General features: G+C 43.0%; 1 protein-coding gene across 1 annotated transcript in view; it reads right to left on the bottom strand.

Annotated features, from left to right (window-relative positions):
• The window catches only part of UBR5 (ubiquitin protein ligase E3 component n-recognin 5), a 160812-nt gene that overhangs the window by 114591 nt on the left and 25087 nt on the right, over positions 1-21134 (bottom strand). The window contains exons 2-7 of the mRNA XM_074986831.1: positions 20096-20140; positions 19550-19631; positions 19303-19376; positions 18343-18462; positions 7662-7851; positions 4345-4504 (exon numbers count right to left, since the gene is read on the bottom strand). Coding sequence (XP_074842932.1) covers positions 4345-4504; positions 7662-7851; positions 18343-18462; positions 19303-19376; positions 19550-19631; positions 20096-20140 — 671 coding nt within the window. The remainder of the gene's footprint in view (positions 1-4344; positions 4505-7661; positions 7852-18342; positions 18463-19302; positions 19377-19549; positions 19632-20095; positions 20141-21134) is intronic.

Below are 21134 nucleotides of genomic sequence, written 5' to 3'. Positions count from 1 at the left end.
CATGCAGTTGGGAAATATTTTTCAGTGGCTAAAGTACTAGTCAGCACATCTCCTCCATAAATTAGAAAAAAAAATCTTTTAAAAACTCAAAACAGACAGCTTTGTCTCAAGAGTCATTAAGAAAACTAGGAGGAGGAGGGCTCAAATATCAAACCTTTCTCTTTCCTCCTCCAGGACCAGTTCTGCTTTAAAAGATAAAATTTCAACTCCTAAAGGAGTCCCCTTTTTTTCAATTCCCTATACCATCAAATATCAGTATTATTTAAAACTCTGAACTTTGAGAAGCCAAATTCAGTTTCCTTCAAAGATCACTCAAGTATTTTCTTTGAATTCTAGAGGAGATACAAATAGAACAAGCAGCCCTGTTTTGCAAAGATGCAGACTAACACGACTACCCCTCTGTGAAGACACAAATAGATTCAGTATGGCTAAAACTTAGCTTAAAAACTTGAATGCGAATTCAATGGGCTTGTCTAGACTAGTTCCCTACTTTGAAGGGAACATGGTAAATAGGGTGTTGGGAGTTTATTAATGAAGTGCTGCAGTGCATATGCAGCACCTCATTAAGCAAATTCCCCCCTGCAGCAACTTCGAAGTGTTAAGCTTTGAATTGCCAGCTTGCGTCTAGCTGCAGCTCACCGGCCGGTACTTCGAAGTGCCTGACACACTTTAAATTTTTTCCGTATGTTCTACCCAACCTCACCGGCTCATCTTCATTGTGGAGGAACACAAATACACCAGACAGATTGGCAACTCTAAATCTTCCACAATTCTTCCTTCTGAGCAATTAGAGCTTAAAATAAGGTGCCTGAAGCTCCACTATACAAGGCAATAAGTAATGTCACTGCAATTATGTACCATAAGTTTCCCTAGAGTCAATGTATTATTCACACTAAAAATGAAAAACGGATGTGTGTGTCACATATAAATTGTGAGGGAGGAACAAATTTAAAAAAAAAAAATTCTAACTAGGCTACCAGGGTCTTTTTAAGTTCTGGAGAATCACAGCAATTTATCAGAGCAACATAATACCCGATGCAAATTCCAAGCTGGCTCACCCACCATGAGTTGGCAGCTAGGAGCTAAACCAGGACACCTGATCACGCCTCTAACAAATTGTATTCTCCTTTCTAGAACCCCATTTACATAGCTTTGTTGTTCTCTTATTAGTATTGTAGTCAATGGAACCTCCTTAACTTTGCTATGAACAAAGATAAGCTTAGTTTTTTTTTAAAATTAGGCCACGAAAACAAGCAAGCGTACATAACAAAAACAAAAGCATTCATTAAAGGTGACCTGAAAAGAACAAACTGGGGTTATACCCCTCTTCTGCTATTTTTAAATGATGTCTGAAAGTACTGTCAAGTGTTTTCTGCCTTTTTTTTTTTTTTTAAACTTTAACAATTCATTTCTTGTTTTACCCAAAAGCCTATGGCCATCAAAATACTAGTGAAATTGTGACAATACAATACACAGGAAGTTATAAATTATATAACTGAGGGGGAAAGAGATTTTCTACTAAAATTTGAAAAGTTTTGTTTGTTAATCACCTATTTAACTCTAAAGAACACTTTAAAAGGCACTTCCAAAAACCAGCCTTGACACTCCTGATTTTCCAAGGCTTAAAAACCAGCAGGAAAACTCAAAACTTTCAAGCATTCATTCTACATCATCAAAAACCAGGAGGCAAACCCCCACTTCTAAAACACAACGTTTCTGGATCATTTTAATAAAACGTTACTCGGAGTTATCATTTGAGGGGCTGGATTATAAATACTTGTTTTCTTATAATTTTCTTCCTCTTCAAACTCATAGCAATGTAAATTCAGAAGAATATCCAGAGGCCAGAGGAGAGAATTTTTCAAAAAATAAAGTTCAGAAGACTGAGGGCAAGTTTATGCCCCTGTGTGGATGAGATACTAAGACAACAAAAACTGTATTTGGATCTGTTATGAAAGTCTTCTAACATAGAGCGTCACTTTTTTCCAGAAGAGGAGATGCCAGGAAGTTATTTTGGTCCACCATGTTTCCTGGATCCTACATTGTACCCTAATTGTAAAAAGTAGCTTGACTCTGAAGAACTAGAAGAGCGGCTAAGTTTGTAAGCAAAATTCACGATACAAAAGATAGAGTTAAAGGCATATAGCCAAGACATTTTTAAATAGGCCTTCTGCCATTTCCCAATCTTGATTATAGTTCAATATTCTTTGAAGGATGACAATTCTTCATTATCAACGTAGTCTACAAAAACGTAAGTTTACGAACGACAAGGGAAAGCACTCTCTGATAACTGGGAACTCTAGATTAACTTCAACCACACTTGGGCTGAAGGGTGCCAAAAATAGTAGTATTTCTGTAGTAATTTCTAATGCCTTTCCCCACAAAAAACTTGAAAATAAATTCTTTTTCAGAGGGTACAGGATGGTGAGGAAGATTTTGATTTTACATCAGGACGCTGCAGTCTTATCTGGAAAGGTCTGGTCTTTACAAAGGGAGGAGCTTAAAAATGATAACTAAGGAAAACCGAATTTTGGACATCTACTGAAAGCTGAGACTTTGTATTCAATGACTAACAAATTTACATTGATATTAAAATCATCTGTTGAAGTCACAGCACTTGCAAACAGACATATATTATAAATCTGATCCTTACAAGCTTGCCCCTATCATATGAAGGGGCACAAATCCAGAAAATCATTAACTCAGGACTGGGATGGAAACAAACTGTCTAAACAATGATTCAGAGTGCCTACCTATAAAGCATCTTGCTTTCTTAGACGTAAGAATATTTACTTTAAATAAATTTAGAAAGGTGGTAAAATGTACTGAGGAAATAGGTTAATCTCTGGTAGACAGATCATGCAACTAATTACTAAAGAGAGGGCAATAAGCCACTTATGAACCTGAAAGTATAGAGAAAGGAACAACCAAAGGACTCTTGATTGTAAAGCAAAATAAAAAAGTTTGTCAAATGCAAATGTAGGAAAATACTTTTTCCAATCTCATGATAGACAAGATAAAGGAAGCCCAAGAGCTTCTTGGCAAACCAGATATGCAGAAAAGCCCATTTGGTTGGTGTGTGGGAAATCACTAACATTTCATTCTACCCTTCGAAAAGAAAAACTACTATGCATCCAAGTTTCACACTAAGCACCTAGCCAGAACACACATCAAAATTGGTTACAGGTTGTACTTCCCTGGTCTGGCACCCTTGGGACTTGAGCAGTCCCAAACAAGAGAATTTGCTGGACCAGGGGAAGTCAGGCCTCCAGGGCTGCCAGCCTGCAGGCTGGGCTCCCCTCCTGGCTGCTGCCCCACTCCCTGCCCCCATACTACCAAAGAGGCTCCCCACCGCGAGGTTGCTGGAGTGGGTAAGGGGCTCTGCTCCCTGCCCACTGGCCCAGCTCCCTGCCACAGGGCTGCTGGCAGGACGTCCTGCTCCTAACCCACTGACTAGGCTCCCAACTGCAGGTGGGGCTCCCTGCCCCTGCCGAGGGTCCTTACCACCAGCCAGACCAGCTCAGCAGTGCTGGAGCTCTCTGGTCCAGCACATCTGTGGTCCTCCAAAGAGTGCTGGACCAGAGAAGTTCAAACCTCTACTAGATATTTTCAAGCATGTTTATTCAGGAAGAAAAATTTAATTACAGAAACGTTGGTCAACGCAAGAAAAGGCAAAAAGGGCTGGGAAAGACTATTTCACAAAAGGCTCAACTTGCCCTCCAGGAACATTCTGTGCCATAGATTTAGTAATTAGGATATTTTAGAGCTAATGAATAGACATTCCTATTAAAACTGACCACAGCGAAGTTATATCCTATTCAGCCCATATACAAAATGATATCTTAGGAGAAAGCTGTGCATATTTTGCTCTTAAAAAATGCATCTTAAAAGCTCACTATGTTACCACAAAGACTGATATCCAAAAATCTAAAGCACTAATTTCTTCATTAGAATTAACATCTCTGGCAAACTGTACGGCAGTGGTATCACTGAACAGAATAATCTGCAATGCTGATGATACAAAGTCCAGCATCTGAAAGATTCACCAATGTGTTATCCACAAAGTAGTGAAGACAACATGAGGGTTTGTTTGTTTGTTTTTTTCAAATGACAAGACTATTCCCTTCTCGAGGCTTCTCAGTGCAACCTGTTAGCTATATCTAAGATTGAAATCTCTTGGGTGCAATGACTGTCTTCACTGTGTACCTTGCACAGAACAGACCCACACTGTTGGTATTCAAACAGAACTTATTTGTATTTTCAGATGACCTTTTTGGGACAGCAGAGCTAAACGGTATGTGAGAGATGAGGGGAAAAAAAAAAGGACAGGTATGATATACAAACCTCCAGGTAGGTATGATTCACTTGCTGTGTCATCTCCATCATCCCCATCTTCATCATCACGGCTCAACAAGTTATTTACAGCAAGATTTACATCAAGATTTGTCCGCTGGAGTTCTCGTATAATGACGCTCCTAGACTTTCCTTGTAAAACAACTTGTGCCTGTAGAACAAAAAACATTTGTCATTCCCAATTCAATCACCAGCACTCTCGTAAGTGATTTTTCTCTACACAAACAAAACTTCCTGAAGTAATGAAAAGTTGGGAGGGCTACTGCTGATTCCTCAAAAGGCAAAAAAATATATGAAAGCTAATGGTAAATAATTTTGATTCACCAGTGCCTGGAAATTAAATCTCTAAAATGAACAGCAAGGCTATTAAAGCATTACTACATTTCAATTCCTTTGCCCCACATACATTCTCCAAAATTAGAAGATCTTACAATTTTCTTCTCACAGTATCAGCTTCTGAAGATGCGCACAGTTATATACAGATATGTATTTTACTGCTTCATTTCATTCTATAGTGCCATATAAATAACACATTAAGATGAAGTTAAGGTTGAATGTACACATCAGTAATTTAGAATAAAATGCACGTAATAATTATCTCATAACTAAAGAATGCTAAAGCCAGAATATTCACAATTAAAATATAAATGAATTTAGGTATATAAATGTGTAGTTGGGGCACCAGAACAAACCCGCATGGTGTTCTTACAGGGCAACAACAGAATCATGATTATAACATTTTAAAACATGTGCTTTCTGATTGGATTCAGCCAATTTCTGAAGAAAAATCCTCCCAGACCTGGCATCTTCCCTTCAGGATGCAAGAGAGGCAGCATTAAGTTTCCCTGGGTGCCCTTACTATGCATATACCATAACATGATTAGATTTAAGTGTAATCTACAGAAACACAGAACAAAAGTAAAATGATTGGTTTGAAGATAACAATTAAAATCAGTTTTACCCATAATTACTGATCCGTACATTGAACCATCACCCCCTTTTCAGAAATTTTTATAATAGCCTGAGGGGCCTTTTTAATTGAGTTTTTTTTATACATTAAAAAAACCAAACAAGTGACCCATGTGACAGTTCTATAACCTGAAGATGCAAACTAACAACCCTAAGTAATTTATTTTTTCCATTACATTTTATGGCCAAAATCACCAGTACGTTCTGGCTGCAAGGGTTTACAGACCAGTACAAAGCAGATAGGGTGTATGTTTCGGTTTCTCCCCTCTTCTTCTGAACCCAACTAAGCACATGCATACACTTCTCCCCATTCCTTTGCACACTCCCACACCTTCCCCCACCTTCTCCATTATGTAGATCTAGGACATCAGGTTTTCGAAGGGATTATTTGTTTTTAACGAATTTTAGCCAATATTTTTCATAAACCAAAATATTTTCTGTAGGTAAAAGATGGTGCATAAAGCCTTCTCTTACAGACACTCTCAAGGAAAAAAATTGGTTCAAATGAGAAAGAAGCTAAAATGTTCTCAGGTAAGATAATGTCAACTAAAACTGTAGGATGCTAAGAGGACCACCCGTCCACCTAAAAATAGAGGGAGTTGGTGACCATTATGGAGAGGCCAAATTCTTCCTGGAATTCCCTTTGCAGCAAATTATTCCTCAGAGGCTGAAGAAACTTTCAGTTATGAAGTATAGGAAAAAAAATACCAAAGGTTTTCAAATGCAGCCTCTAAATAGATTTCAGTGACTTACGGCTATTTAGGAAGTCAGAGGAGCCTATTTTTATTAAAATCATTATGAACAAGAGTGTTGGTGAGTAGGTATTACATTGCTTAAAGGACACATTTCACATTTAATTTTAACAATTAAAATTAATGAATTTACTCAGATTCTCAGAAAATCATTTTATACTCAGAGTAAGTGGAGAATATTCTATATGTAAAGATATTTAATCCCTCATGTAAATTAAAATCTCAGTTCAGCCTTAAATATGGCAGCACAACTGGTTCCATAATGTCAATCCTTTCCCTTCTGACAACAGTGGCTCTCATTCTCCTGCCTTATTCAAAACATGTGGGCTGCCATGCCCTTCTACTCCTATAGCCCCCTCCCTCCTCTTCTTATGCATCTTTTCATTTTTATCTGCTGAATCAGGTCAAACAAACTTTTCCAGAAAGTACCCTCAGTTTTTTTCCAGTGTTTATGTTCTTGTTAAAAAAATTATTATGCAAAAAAAGGCTTTCCAAATACAAAATGAATGTAAGATGATGAAATGCTATCTTAGTCTGACGGCACCAGTACAACTTGCAACTATCACGTACATTTCAAATCTGTTTCCCACTGCTTTGATCCTTCAGAAAAGCAAGGAGCATGATCAAGACATTCTCCGATGATCCACTTCCAGTAGAGACCTACTATGTATCCAATGGTTCTTAGAATCCCAGTGCAGTGGTAAGGCCACAAACTGATTTTTCTTCCATCTGTATTGGATGCTGTGACTAACAGTTTCTCTCAAAGGTGGACATGAGTAGCTACCTATGGCTTTGTGATTTGTGGATTGTGACCAGAGTATTTATATTGGACAAATAAAGCAACCCCAACAAACTTCATCTCTTTTACCCTTCTTAGCAGAGGCTCATATGCCTCTACTATGAATAACTGTGACATCCACTGCTGAACATGAACTCCCCTCCTGCAGCATCTCCTGTATCTTCAGATTACTCCATCATATTGCATATGTATGCTAGGCCTCATCTTAGGGTGACCATATCTCCCATGGCATGCTCCCCCCGCTTCCCCAAGCCTTGGGGAAGTGGCCAAGATGGGGAAGCGGTGGCATTCCCCCGCTCCCCTGAGGAAGGGGAAAGTAGCTAACCTGCCGACTCCCATTCTTGCGGAGAGCTCTGGCAGGCAGCTGCGCCTGCACAGCAAATACGGGACAATTAGTCCCTTTTATAAAATAAGTCGTGATGCCTTTTTGGTATTCCAAAGACAGGACCATCCTACTGAAAACAGGACAGACGATCACCCTACCTCATCTCCACCTCACCAGTTCCAGAGCTTGCCTTTATCTCCCTCCTATGCAGACACTCATATCCACACATCTACCATTGTCATCATTCATTCTACAAGGTCAGTGGTAACAGGGCGTCCTTAAATATCAATGTCATAAATTTAAAAAACAAAAATTTCTGCTGGATGAGGTCAGGTTTTTCAGATACAAGGGGAAATTAAAGGCAAAGAGAACACACAATGGCTAACTGTATCCCAACCATCAATTACAAGCAGTTCCCAAAGGCTTATCAACGGAGGCAACAAAGTTCTACCAGTTCACCTACCTGCGAAATGAGTTCCTCAGGAATTACTGAAGCTGGAATTACTGGCTGTGGCTGACTACCCAACAGTCCAGATCCTCTATCACGTCCAGTGCGAATAACTCTAGTCTGCCTTCGGGAATCCCGAGCTCCAGCTGATGATCTGCCAGAGGATCCTCCTCCACTCCCACTGACCCCGGAACTCCATCGGCTTCTACGGGATTGAGATTTTTATTACTATTTTTAAACAGATCTGTACATTTTCTGGGCTATTTTAAAAAGGTAAAATGTATTGAGTTTTATTTATTGAAATCATCACATCAGCCACTTGCTGGGATACTATTCTCAATTTGATAGAAATTAAATGTACAACTGAGGCTGAGCTTTGTCACCCACGTGTAAAAAACAGGAGCCTCTCAACTTGAATCTTCAGTTGATCTTTCCAGAGAAGTAATCTCTAACACTAATAAAGCATATACAATTTAGACAGCAGACAAGAACAAAGTATAAGTCTGGGGTGCACAAGAAATTTTAGGAAGTAGATTTTTGGAGAAATAAAATTACTCTTCATGACTCTACCAGTCACGAATCTTGGAATTTCTAGAAGCAAAAGTAACGTCAACAAGAAAGTATTACACCTAACTGTGCATAACGTCATAGTGAGCAGCAGACACAGTAGCTTGTCACATTCAGCCAACAGAGCTTGAGAGACTGTCATGACACTTCACTGTCTGTCCTACCAATATCTAACAGCTCTTCTGACCTGTCCATCTAGAAGATGCCACTATTCAAAAGAAATGCACTTTGAAGCAATCAATCATGTTCCTGATGCTATCATACACTTTTACAACTACTTTGCAAGTCTATCTGCAGGAGGACAGGTGCTACCCAGTCTGGAGCTATACTATTTTCAATAGTTACTAAAGCTTAGTATTTGCTTTAGCATGTGTCTCCTGGAGGAATTCTGTGCCACTGTCCAATGCAGAGTTTTCAGAATCAACGTTCTGCCCAGAATTTCCTTTCTCCTACACAGAGTTGGCATTGCAAAGCTGCAGAACCACCACAAGGGAGTCCCACTAGGGCCGGGGTCAGCAACCAAAAGAGGAAGAGCCATTTTTTTCAAATATGGTAAAAAACTGAATAACTCAGGAGCCACAATGCATATGAATACGAGATGTTATTTATTAAAAACTGTCAAACCATACTTTTTGTAACCCCTACTTTAAGAACAGTATGCACACGTATCCCACAATGCACTGTACATATTAAAGGTGGCATTATCCAATATTTAGAGATCACACATTGTTTGCTATTTAGGTATGAGTTGTTCATTGTTCAGTTTTTAAGACATTTAACAATATAACAAAAGTTAGAGAGGCTTTTTTTTTTGTTTTGTTTTTTAAACTTTGCAATTATAGCATCAGGAGCCACAAAAAAGTCCTTAAAGAGCCACAGGTTGCAGCCCCCTGCACTGGGGCTTTAGGCAAATCTCCCCAGCTCTCAAATAGAAGCCACTCCAGTGAAGGAAGGAAGGTTTGGGGATGGTGGCTGGAGAGTTCCCAATTGCTTCAGTTCCTGGAAAGGACGTGGCATGCAGAAAACACCCCAACAGCCTGGAACCCAGCATCAGGCGGTTTCTCCTTCTGAATCCCTGGGCTCTGGGGTATGTCCAGCAACTGGGATGGGAGGTTATAGAAGAGAAGAGAAGAGCACAGCAGAGCAGAAAAACAAGAGATGGGTTGTCATAGAGGTTTCTTTAACCATCTGCTCCTTGGGGGCAGAAATTTATGTCTCTTACTCCAGAGAGTTGCCCAAAGGTACTTCGAAATAAATTATCAAACTAACTGAAACTGGCATGATTATATAGTAACAGAGAGGTAGCTACATTTCTGCCATCATTATATAGTGTTATTTTGACAAATAAATATAGGCATAATTTTAAATATAATCCACAGAATTTTTAGAGCAAAATTTCTCCAGAAGTAGTGTATGTCACTTCACAAAAACGAGCAAAGAAAAGTTACTCACCGTAGTAACGGTGGTTCTTCGAGATGTGTCCCCGTGGGTGCTCCACAACAGGTGTCGGGCTTGCCCGGCGCCGCAGATCGGATCTTCCAAGCAGTTTCTGCCGGACCGCGCATGCACCGGCGCGCGCCGCTCCCTTGCACGCTCCTGGCCATGTGCGCAATCCGGTCCCCGCCAGTTCCTCGACCAACCGCCTCAGGTGCCCCTGCAAAACACTAACAGAGATCCGAAGCGGGGAGGATGGGCGGGTAGTGGAGTACCCACGGGGACACATCTCGAAGAACCACCGTTACTACGGTGAGTAACTTCTCTTTCTTCTTCGAGTGTCCCCGTGGGTGCTCCACAATAGGTGACTACCCAGCAGTAACCCAAGATAGGAGGTGGGTAATCGGATTATGTGCAGCTTGCCCCCGAGAGGACCGCTGCAGAGAGACGGGTATCCTCTTGGAATACCCTGTGAAGGGCGTAATGTTTGGCGAAGGTGTCGTAGGATGACCAGGTCGCCGCTCTGCAAATGTCTTTTAACGCAACGCCCTTGAAAAAGGCTGTTGATGCCGCCACCGCCCTAGTGGAATGAGCCCTGGGAGTGGCCGATAAAGGAGTCTTTTTGAGCTCGTAGCACATTTTTATGCAGGATACAATGTGCTGTGAGATTCTCTGCGAGGAGAGACCTTCTCCTTTTGATTTGGGAGCGAGGGAGACTAGGAGTCTATCCGTTTTCCGGAAGGACTTGGTCCTGTCTACGTAGAAGGCTAGCGCCCTCCTCACGTCCAGGAGGTGTAGGCGCGCCTCTTCGTTGGAGTTATGAGGCTTTGGATAAAACGAGGGTAGAACAATAGGTTCGTTAATGTGAAACTCGGAAGAAACTTTGGGAACAAAGGCTGGATGCAGCCGTATGGTTACCGCCTCCTTGGAAAAAACAGTGCAGGGTGGCGTTGCCATGACTGCCGCGAGCTCGCTCATCCTACGAGCTGACGTAATTGCAAGAAGAAAGGTCGTCTTTACTGTAAGGAGGCGGAGGGGAACCATGGCCAAGGGCTCGAATGGTGGTCCCATTAGCGTGGTAAGCACCAGGTCCAAGTTCCACGAAGGTGGAATCGGTTTCCGAGGGGTGTATAGGTTTACCAACCCTTTGAGGAACCTGGTAACCATAGGGTGGGCGAACACCGTGTGCCCTTCCTCCTCGTGTCTGAACGCCGAGATGGCGGCAAGGTGGACCTTCAACGAGGATAGCGAGAGTCCTCCTCTCTTGAGGTCCAGTAAATACTCTAGTATTGTAGGTATAGGCACCAAAAGGGGGGGCCAGCTGTTTGGTAGAACACCAAGCCGTGAAGCGAGTCCATTTTTGCTTGTAGGTCTTCCTGGTGGAAGTCCTCCTGCTACTTTCTAGGACTTGCTGTACTTCCACTGTGCATGTGCTCTCTAGGGAGCTGAGCCATGGATTAACCACGCTTGCAGTTGCAGGCTTTGGGGGTGCGGGTGCACTATGGACCCCTGGGCTTGCGTGAGCAGATCCGGCGCCACCGGAAGAGGCATCGGTGGACGGTCCGACATGCGCAGGAGTAGGGGGAACCATTGTTGTCGATCCCATGTTGGGACAATCAGGATCATCCGGGCCCTTTCCCTCCTGGCTTTCCGCAAGACTTTGTGGATCAGCACTGTGGGAGGAAACGCATAAAGCAGGGGGCCCCTCCACGGGATCGCGAACGCGTTCCCGACCCCCATTCCAGTCCTCCCCTGGAGCAGAATCGTGGGCACTTCTTGTTGTGCTGAGTGGCAAACAGGTCTATTTGGGGAAAACCCCATGCGTGGAAAATCGGCCGTAGCAGATCGGGATGGATCTGCCACTCGTGTGTGAGTGCAAAACGCCTGCTCAGCTGGTCTGCCTTCACGTTGTGCGCACCCGGCAAGTATGAGGCTTTCAAGATTATATTGTTGGCAATGCACCAGTTCCATAAGCGGATTGCTTCCGCGCATAAGGCACGGGATCGAGCTCCTCCTTGCCTGTTTATATAAAACATGGTGGAGGTATTGTCTGTACTGATCCCGACGACTTTGCCTTGTATGTGGTCTCGAAAGTGTCTGCAGGCGTTGAACACTGCTCTGAGCTCCAGTATATTTATGTGTAGTGACTGTTCCGTGGGTGACCACAGTCCTTGAGTCACCTCTTCGCCCATGTGCGCTCCCCACCCTATGAAGGAGGCATCTGTAGTGACAAAAACCGATATTTGCGGCTGGTGGAAGGGTACCCCTGTTAGCAGGTTCCTGGGGTTTACCCACCATTGTAGGGATTTGCGCACCCCAGCTGTGGGCGACACCACCCTGTGAACGGTGTGTACTGCCAGTTTGTATACACTCGCCAGCCAGTCCTGCATGCTGCGCATGTGTAACCTGGCGTTCTGTACTACGAATGTCGCCGCTGCCATGTGGCCCAGCAGCTGCAAGCACGTCAAGACCGGCACCGTAGGGCTGAAGGTGATGACCTGCATGAGGGAACCGATGGCCCGAAAACGAGCCTCTGGTAGATATACTCTCGCTGTAACCGAGTTTATGCGAGCCCCTATGAACTCTATGTCCTGTGTGGGGTCTATTTTCGATTTTGCCAGATTGATAACCAGGCCGAGTGAAGAGAACGTGTTTGCTGTGACGCGTATCATGCGCAGAACCTCCCCCTTCGAGGCCCCTTTGAGCAGGCAGTCGTCCAGATACGGGAAAATAAATACCCCCTGTCTGTGCAGGTAGGCTGACACCACTGCCAAGGTCTTGGTGAAGACTCTGGGGGCCGAGGAGAGGCCAAACGGTAGGACCTTGTATTGGAAGTGTTCATTGCCTACCATGAACCGGAGGAATCGCCGGTGAGCCGGATGGATAGTTATATGGAAGTACGCGTCTTGTAAATCGAGGGCTGCGAACCAGTCTCCATCGTCCAGTGCTGTAAGGATGGAGGCGATTGTGGTCATCCGAAAACGTTGCTTGCGCAGGTACCTGTTGAGGCCGCGAAGGTCTAAGATGGGCCTCCAGCCTCCTGTCTTTTTCTCCGTGAGGAAGTACCTGGAGTAGAACCCTTTCCCTTGCAGTTGCTCCGGCACTCTTTCCACTGCCCCTATGAGCATGAGATGGTCCACCTCCTGCCTGAGCCTCGCTACATGGGAGGCCTCCTGGAGGTGGGGCTTGGGTGGAGGTCGTGACGGTGGGAGCGAATGGAAAGGGATGGCGTACCCCGTGGCTATGATCTCCAGCACCCATTTGTCTGTGGTGATCCTTTGCCACTGGTCGTAGAATGGTCGGAGGCGATGGTGGAATAGTCGCTTCGGATGACCTTGTGCGATGGTAGTGATGGCGCAGCCCTGGATCTGTATGTCAAACTTGTGGCCTTTGGCCCCGCCCCGAGGACGCACGGCTCTGTTGTGAACGTCGCCTGGGAGTTCCGTACTGCTGGTGCTGTTGAAGTCGCCCTTGCTCGTAACCCCTGTGGTACTGGGGGCGCTGTTGCTGGTACTGGTACCATCTTTGTTGAGGTTAGTACCTTTTCTTTGTGTATGGAGGGGCATTGCTGTGGAACGTGCTGCTGTGTCCGCAACGTCCAGGGCGATCTGAACTCCCGTCCTCGAGGCCGCGTACCCTTCTTGTACTATGGCCTTGAGGACCGGCTTTTTGTCCTCTGGAAGCGAGTCCATGAGGGAGGTTAACCTGGAATAGTTGTCGAAATTATGGTTCGCTAAGTGTGCTGCGTAATTTGCCATTCGCAACGTTAAAGTGGAGGAGGAGTAGACCTTTCTGCCGAACAGCTCTAGCTTCTTGGCATCTTTGTCTGTCCCCCTGTCCTGAATTGAGATGTCTTTGATCTTTGTTGCGACGACTCCACCACCAAGGAATTTGGCTGTGGGTGGCTGAACAGGAACTCCATGCCCTTCGCCGGCACTAAGTATTTCTTATCCGCTCTCTTTTGGACAGGCGGAATAGTCGCAGGGGTCTGCCATATCGTAGTGGCGGACTCTAAGATCGCTTCATCAAGCGGTATTGCTACTCTGGAGGAGGCCGGAGGTCTCAAATTTTTGAGGAGTTTATGGTGTTTCTCTTGCACCTCTGCTGTCTGGATGCCTTGAGTGAAGGCCACCCTCTTAAACAGCTCTTGAAACTGTTTGAGATCGTCCGGAGGATGGACGTCCCCCGGGGCCGTAGCCTCGTCCGGGGAGGAGAGCGAGGAACCGCTGGGGTACGTCTCTCTGGACCCTTCCGGTTCCTGCTGGTGATGGTACACCCTCTCGCTAGAGGTTTGCGAGGGAAAATCTCGGGGTTCCATAACCAGTCCCCCCTGAGATGCTTGAGTCTCTGTCCCCGGTCGCAATTGCCCTCGGGGGTACGAGATCGTCTGTGGGGATCTTTCCCTAGTAGATTGCCGATGGTGTCTATGCCCCGCGTGGTAGGGGCGACCATGGCAGTATAGGCACTGTTCTTGGGAAGGTGACCTAGACCACTCCCTTGGTGCATACCCTCTGCGTCTGGGGGAGGGAGATCGTCAAGACACTGGAAAGAGCGATTTTGCATAATAGTCCAGCGGTTCAAACCCCAGGAAGGGTGAAGGTGGTCCCAGCCAGGGTGAGGCTGGTTGCAAAAATGGAGAAGGGGGCTCCGGGTAGGCTAGGGGGGACCCCTGCCTTCTAGTTGGAGTCTGCAACATAAGCGGAGGGCTGTGAGAAAGCAACTCCACAGCCCTGTCCAGAGAGGGGCTGCAATGCCTCCTCTTGTGTGCAGCCTTCCCCCTCCCTGGAGGAGGTAACTCCGCCCCGACGCACAGGGGATCCCGGCCCCGTCCGCACCGTGCTCGGCACGCTCGAAGGCGGTGCCGCACGTGCGGTGTCCTTCGGTGCCTGCAGGCTGCGTGCCTGCGCTCTCTGCACCGCCGGTTCCCCGGGGGTCGGTGCCGCTGCCTGCGGTGCCGCTGGCACCGGCGCTTGTTTAGCCGCTGCCCTGCCTGCGGTGCGGGGCGGCTGGCTGATTATCGGAGGCTGAGCCGCTTCCACGTGGCTCTCCGTGCCGCCGCCGATCAGCTGTTGCTGCGGCTGGGGGCTGCTCGCTCCTCCCGTCCCGCTCGCTGTTGCTGCCGGCAGGGATCGGGCTGGGGAGGCTTTCCTCCGTTTTTGCGCTGATGGGGTGAGGGAGGCAGCTTTCCTTTTATGGGCCCCGGAGGGTCCCTCCTGCTGCGGCCGCTCCGGCACGTCTGGCTGGAGGGCCCTATCAAAAAGCAGCATTTTAAGCCGCATCTCCCTGTCTCTCCTTGCTCTGGCTGTTAATTTAGCACAGAAGGAGCATTTCTGTGCAACATGGGACTCCCCAAGGCACCTTATGCATAGACTGTGCCCATCGGACGCTGGCATCGCCTCTCGGCAGGACTCACATTTTTTAAATCCTGAAGAGGACATTGTTGGTGAGTCTTTCAGTTGTTAAACGGGTACTTAGCACCTTCTCTGTGCTGTTTTCCCCTTCCGATGGCCTGCCGCAGCAGGAGGGCTGATGGCCCTATGCTCCTGGCCTCCGGCGCTTGTTACTGGGACTGGATTGAAGCTGTCCCGCTTGTAGTTTGTTTGTTGCTTTTGTTTTTTTTTGTTTTTTTTTTTTTGCAAAAATAACAACCGGCTAACTTGCAGTAGCCTAAGTACTTGAAAAACTTTAAAGAAAAACAGTTAAAGTAATTGAATACGCTACTTGGCCTTAGCCTAGTTCGGATTCCGTCTGCAGCCGATGGCGGTTAAGAGGAACTGGCGGGGACTGGATCGCGCACATGGCCAGGAGCGCTCAAGGGAGCGGCGCGCGCCGGCGCATGCGCGGTCCGGCAGAAACTGCTTGGAAGATCCGATCTGCGGCGCCGGGCAAGCCCGACACCTATTGTGGAGCACCCACGGGGACACTCGAAGAAGAAGCATGCCCGTTTTACAGATAGGGTAGCTGCAATTAAAAGTGACTTGTTCACTGAGTTAGGCTACATCTACACTAGGCAAAGTAGGTCGACCATAGATACGCAATTCTAGCTATGGTATTTGCATAGCTAGAATCAATGCATCTACACTTTGTTAACTTGGCTGCCTCTACTGGAGAAGGTAAACAGGAGAGTTTCTCCCATTGACCTCCCTTACTCCTTGCATCTCGCAAGGAGTACAGAGGTCAACTTCCCACATTCATACTAAACATGTGAAATTGAATCCCAGAGTAGCGCATATGTAGCTTTAGACAAAAAGAAAACCAGGTCTCCCAATTTCTAGATTCATCCTCAATCCACTTGGTCACAGCTACCTTTTAATAGTTTAAAACAGTCACAGAATTCCTTCAGATGGATCTGTGCTGGAGTAAACTGAGGTAACTTGCAGTGTGCTAAGAATCTGAAAGTCTCTCTAGTTTATAATTATACAAGACCAGGCTTTGGATGATATATCTGCAATGCAATTCCTTTAGAGTGAGTGCTTTTCTAACCAACATAGAGGCTGTACTACTGCATACAGATTTAAGGATATAAGATATACGATCACCAACAATTTAATCAACAGTGTAAACAGAAGTAGTTAAAAAGGACCAGCTTCATCTTTAATAGTTTCAAAAAGAAAATACAGAAGACCAAAGCTCTGATCAATAACAGGAAAAATCCATGCTGTCTGAAGTAGCAACTGCTAAAGTCTCTGTGGAAAGCAATTCAAGACACAAATACAGTTAACTGGATTTTAAAGAAAAAGGGCTTGGATATCTAACTGACAATTTTCTAGACCCACAGCATGAGCCCTACAAGCCTGAATCAGCTGACACAGTCAGCCATGGGAGTTTAATTGCATGCACATACATCCATAGCTTGATTTTCATCTTAATTTGTGAAGTCCTGTAGTCTAGGACACAGTAAATTAGTCTGAATTTTAATATGCAAATATTGTTTGCATGGTTCAAAACAGTCAGATTATTTTTATTAATGCTTTAAGATGACAATTCTGAAATTTCACACAGTGGACTGCTGATGGCCTAAAAATGGTCGGTCACAACAAAGAAAAAAGTACACAGCTAAAACACATGACCCCAGAAAATAAGAAGCTCTGTTAGATATTCCTTCAGTGTAAGCATCAACTATGAATTTCTGACAGCAGCAAACTGAACATAAATGAACAGAAGCAGATATGCAATAGGTCAAGCAGCAAGGAGCGCTTTGGTTCGAACATGTATAAAACTGCATATCCTAGGAGATTTTAAAAAAATGATGCAATATTTGGGAAGAGAGGGGACTGGATATAACCATGTATTAAATTGGGCAAAGTTTATCTTAATCTAATTTCCAGTGGTCCTGTCTATACTGCACTTCCCCTTTCTGAGAAAATCATTCTTAACAATTGCACAAAACAGCTCCTGCAACCTTAGTGGTTCTATCTAATGTGGGCTGGCTATAATATTAATACCAGTTTTACCAGATGCGCAAGGTGGACCATAAGAGAATTTCTTGTTTAAGTATTCCATATTTTAAAAAAGTTTGAGACCCGATATGAATTAAATAATTCCATTCACTTCAGCAGCTAACAAATACTCTCATTATGCTGATTTGCCACCATTCACTTATCTACTTCTGAATTGTACCAGGGAAGGTCTAAAATGCCTTAGGGTTGGTGTCCTGTTCATACAGGGTGCTCAATTAACAACAGAGCACGAAAAATCAATTTGGTGTTCTCTAGATCCAGCTAGAAGGTGCATGCCTTAAATTATGAGAACTGTTCTAACACATTTATAGACCTCAACATTTTTTAGCTTGCCTTAAAAATAAACTTGGGACAAAAAGCTTGGACTCAATATACAACAGCATTCCATTTCTTTTTCTTTAAAATCATACAAAGCACTAGAAGAAGTTATTTGTTCTTCGACACACGTAAGGAACAAATTCCACTTCGGTCAAAGGTGACTGCCTCTCTGATTAACCATTATGCAAAATTTGCTACTTATGCAGGGACTGTATGATTACAGAATTTCATAATAAACACTGAAATATTCACTAACAAAATGTTGTAGTGTTCAAAATGTCATTAAAAAGTCAAAGAATACAAAATTTATTATGATTAAATAAAAAGACTAATTTAAATGGATATATACACATCTGACTGAAATGGAACAATTTGAAATAATTAAAGTTAATACTGTATTACTCAATTTTTTTCTAAATTTGTGGTTTTTCAGTAACCACTGCCCTTTTGTCTCCAGTTGCTGTGTGAAAGACCAACACAAATAAAAGAAACCAACTGAGTTACACAGGAAGGCAAACTTTAAAACTGACTATGAATGAAACATTGCCAAATACACAAAACATATTTCCCCCCTCTGCAATCCTTCTCATTCAAAAATGCATTACTTTTATACTAGCAATTTAAAAGATTTCCAGAAGAAGTGTGATGTAAAGGACCACACAACCAATATTATGAGTTTAGTTTTAGTTGTACATATTCTAGATGGGTTATATCTTGAACACAGGATATCTTCAAATCTTAGGTTCCAAGTGATCAGTTGTGATTTTAACAAAACAGGGTTTTCATTGTTGTTCCCTAGCTAAACAATTGCTGCATTTAAACATCTTTCATACAAGTTGTATACAATTTATATGTGTATACACACATACCCAAATATGGTACAAAAAGATTGCAGCCTCAATCCTATCAAAACTTACCCAAGGGTGTTGCCTGCCAGTCTGCCCAGAGTTTCAGAACCAGACAGAAACCATGGGGAGTCACTAGTCCTGCCTGGCCTGGATGTCCTTCCTGCCCCTGAGCCACTGTTCAACTTTGAACTGAAAGTAAAAGATGGTAAATCAGTCACATAACAATCCCAAATGGGTTAAGAACAAAACCTGGAATCCCAGGTCTAAAGTCTCAGGGACTTATTCTGGTAACATACCAGCTTAAGCAACACCCTTGGGGAATATTCCAAACTAATCTAACTGCAAAATAGGAAGATGTATACTGAGAAATGGAAAGCATGCCTAACAGATATTCATGTCAGCAATCCATTGTTTTCTACTTTAAAAAAACCTCTGACAGAATAACGCGTGGGATTCTAATTACTTTGAACTGAAGTAGCCTCTGAACCTTATGTATAGACGGCAATTGTCAAATGTTACTTCTATAGACCAGAGGCAACAACTTGCTATTTGAGTATTAAAAAGATTGTTTTAAGCCCAGATTTACGTTATTTTGATAGTAGTCCTATCAAGGGCACTTACCTCAGCTAAACTCCTTCCAATCAGAACCACCATCCAAATAGGTTCAATATGGGCCTGGAACACTTAAAGTGTGCTCCTTTCAGCAAGTTGCTTTTTTATTATTATTATTATTATTTATTATTATTATTAGTATTACTACTACTACTACTATTAACAAGATCCTGTACGACTTTTACCATAATTTCGGTACTTGGTATGGCATTTCTTTCAAACACAAAAATATACCCATCAAGCTAGAACTGGCCTCTTCAGGTACGTCACCACAACCATTACAGAACACCTAAAGATTTCCAACATGGGTACAAGTATTTATTTTAAATTTTGAGGACAAATTTCAAAGAAATATGTAAGAAAACCCAGATTTATCCAGTTCATATATCTGTTGAATACAAAAAAGAAAATTCTTACCCATCATTGTCAGGTTTACCCAATTCCAGTCTGTCCGGCTGAACTGAAAACCCAATCCTGCAGATTCTACCATCCTATTTTTAAAACAAGGGGGGGGGGGAAGTTTCCAAAATTGAAATACAAGGTAGAATTAGAGAAAAATCAAGTTTTCAGTTGCTGATTAATGTGGATTACTGTGATGTTAAAAGCATTATGTTTAATTGTATGATTTCAAAATTTGTTATGAGAACAGATTTGAGTAATTTACCTCAAGAAGAAATGCAGCATGATTTGGTCCCACCACACACTGTTTAATAGTAGCCTGTTCCAACACATTCAAAGGGGGGTGGCTGAAAACAAAAAGTGAGCATGTATAACATTTTTAAACTTTTGAACTCTGAACAAAAAGTAAAAAGTGGAATATGGAAGGAGAAATGTTCAATGATGGTTACTGATATAAAACATTTAAAATGACTAAAATGTACATTAGTGGAAGCAACTATGATGTATTTTTCAGTCATGAAGCATAGAAAAGTCAAAACCTTAAAAAGTGATAGAGGAATACTGTTTATCCTAGTTCAGTCAACAATAAAAAGTGGAGCCTGCACTCCAAAATAGAGTCATGATGAGACTGGTACTTACAAATAAACACTGCTAGAGCAGCCTACATAGGCATAAGTTAACTCTCTTCAAAATATACCAAAAAAGTAAAATGTTAGTGGTAAAAATTTCTATCTACAATGTAAATTTTGGTTTGTCAGGCAGAAAAATTGTTTTGCTGGATTGTTTTATAGCAATATCTAATATGTCTTACCTATTCAAATTGTATTTGTTCAGCTTCTCTGAAACTTCCCTTAACCTGAAAAGAAATTGCATGTTGTATGAAAAACATTCTGTATTACATGCGAAGTTCATGGGTAGCATATTTGTTTTTTGATGTATTCTAACTTACCATTATGTGGTTTCTCCAATACTAAACAATGTGAAATCACCACAGCAACATAACTCTACTTTGAATGCATGGACAGCCCCTACTTCATCAAATTACAGTAAACTCTTTCGCATCCGACATTCTACCATACAGAGCTCTCAAACAGCCAGCATTTTAAACAAATAAATTTTAGTAGTTTTCTGTATGTGCAGTACAGTGAAAGTAAATACAAATAAATACAGCAAATTCAGTGTAAGTTTACAATGTACAATACTACTGTTGTTGGTAAATAAAGTACTCTGGATACATTTTTGTTTGCTTCTTAATGTCTAATCTGTTTTTTCTTTAGTGTTATGTATTGCTAGGTATACCTCTCTCTTATCCAGAATATTTTAATATCTGGCAACCTCCCAGCCCCAGGGCTGCAAGATATGAAAGAGTTTACTGTACATTTCAGAGCAAAGGTCAAACAAATAGTGCAATTCAATGTTGGATACTGCCTCAATAGGCAACAAAGTTATATTTTGGCAATGACGCACTACTAGCTAGTGAGGAAATCCTGTACAAACACTACAAGACATCAGGAAACTACATTTTTGGGAAAGTGAGGGGAGTGTGGAGATCAGCCTCTAACCAACTATCTACTTGAGGATTTTATGCTGCCACCTATTACCTTGGTATACAAATACACTGTCCTTTTTCCTCCCATTTCTTACTCATTTTTGGTTGTTGGAAAGGAAAGGACATTCTATTTTGCCCTTCTATTTTACCATCGCACCTCACCTAAGACTAAACTGTATCCAGCCTCTTAGCAAAAAGGACAGATGCCATTTTCAAGGCATTTAATAGTGTAGGATCTTATTTGTCAAATAAGAAGAAATTATGGGAGAAGAAGTAGTTCAAAAACAGGATGTGTCAAATT

The sequence above is a fragment of the Carettochelys insculpta genome, chromosome 2 (assembly GCF_033958435.1).
Source record: "Carettochelys insculpta isolate YL-2023 chromosome 2, ASM3395843v1, whole genome shotgun sequence".
NCBI lineage: Eukaryota > Metazoa > Chordata > Testudines > Carettochelyidae > Carettochelys > Carettochelys insculpta.
Note: the sequence above shows the minus strand (reverse complement) of the source record. Positions and strands in the feature narration are given on the sequence as shown.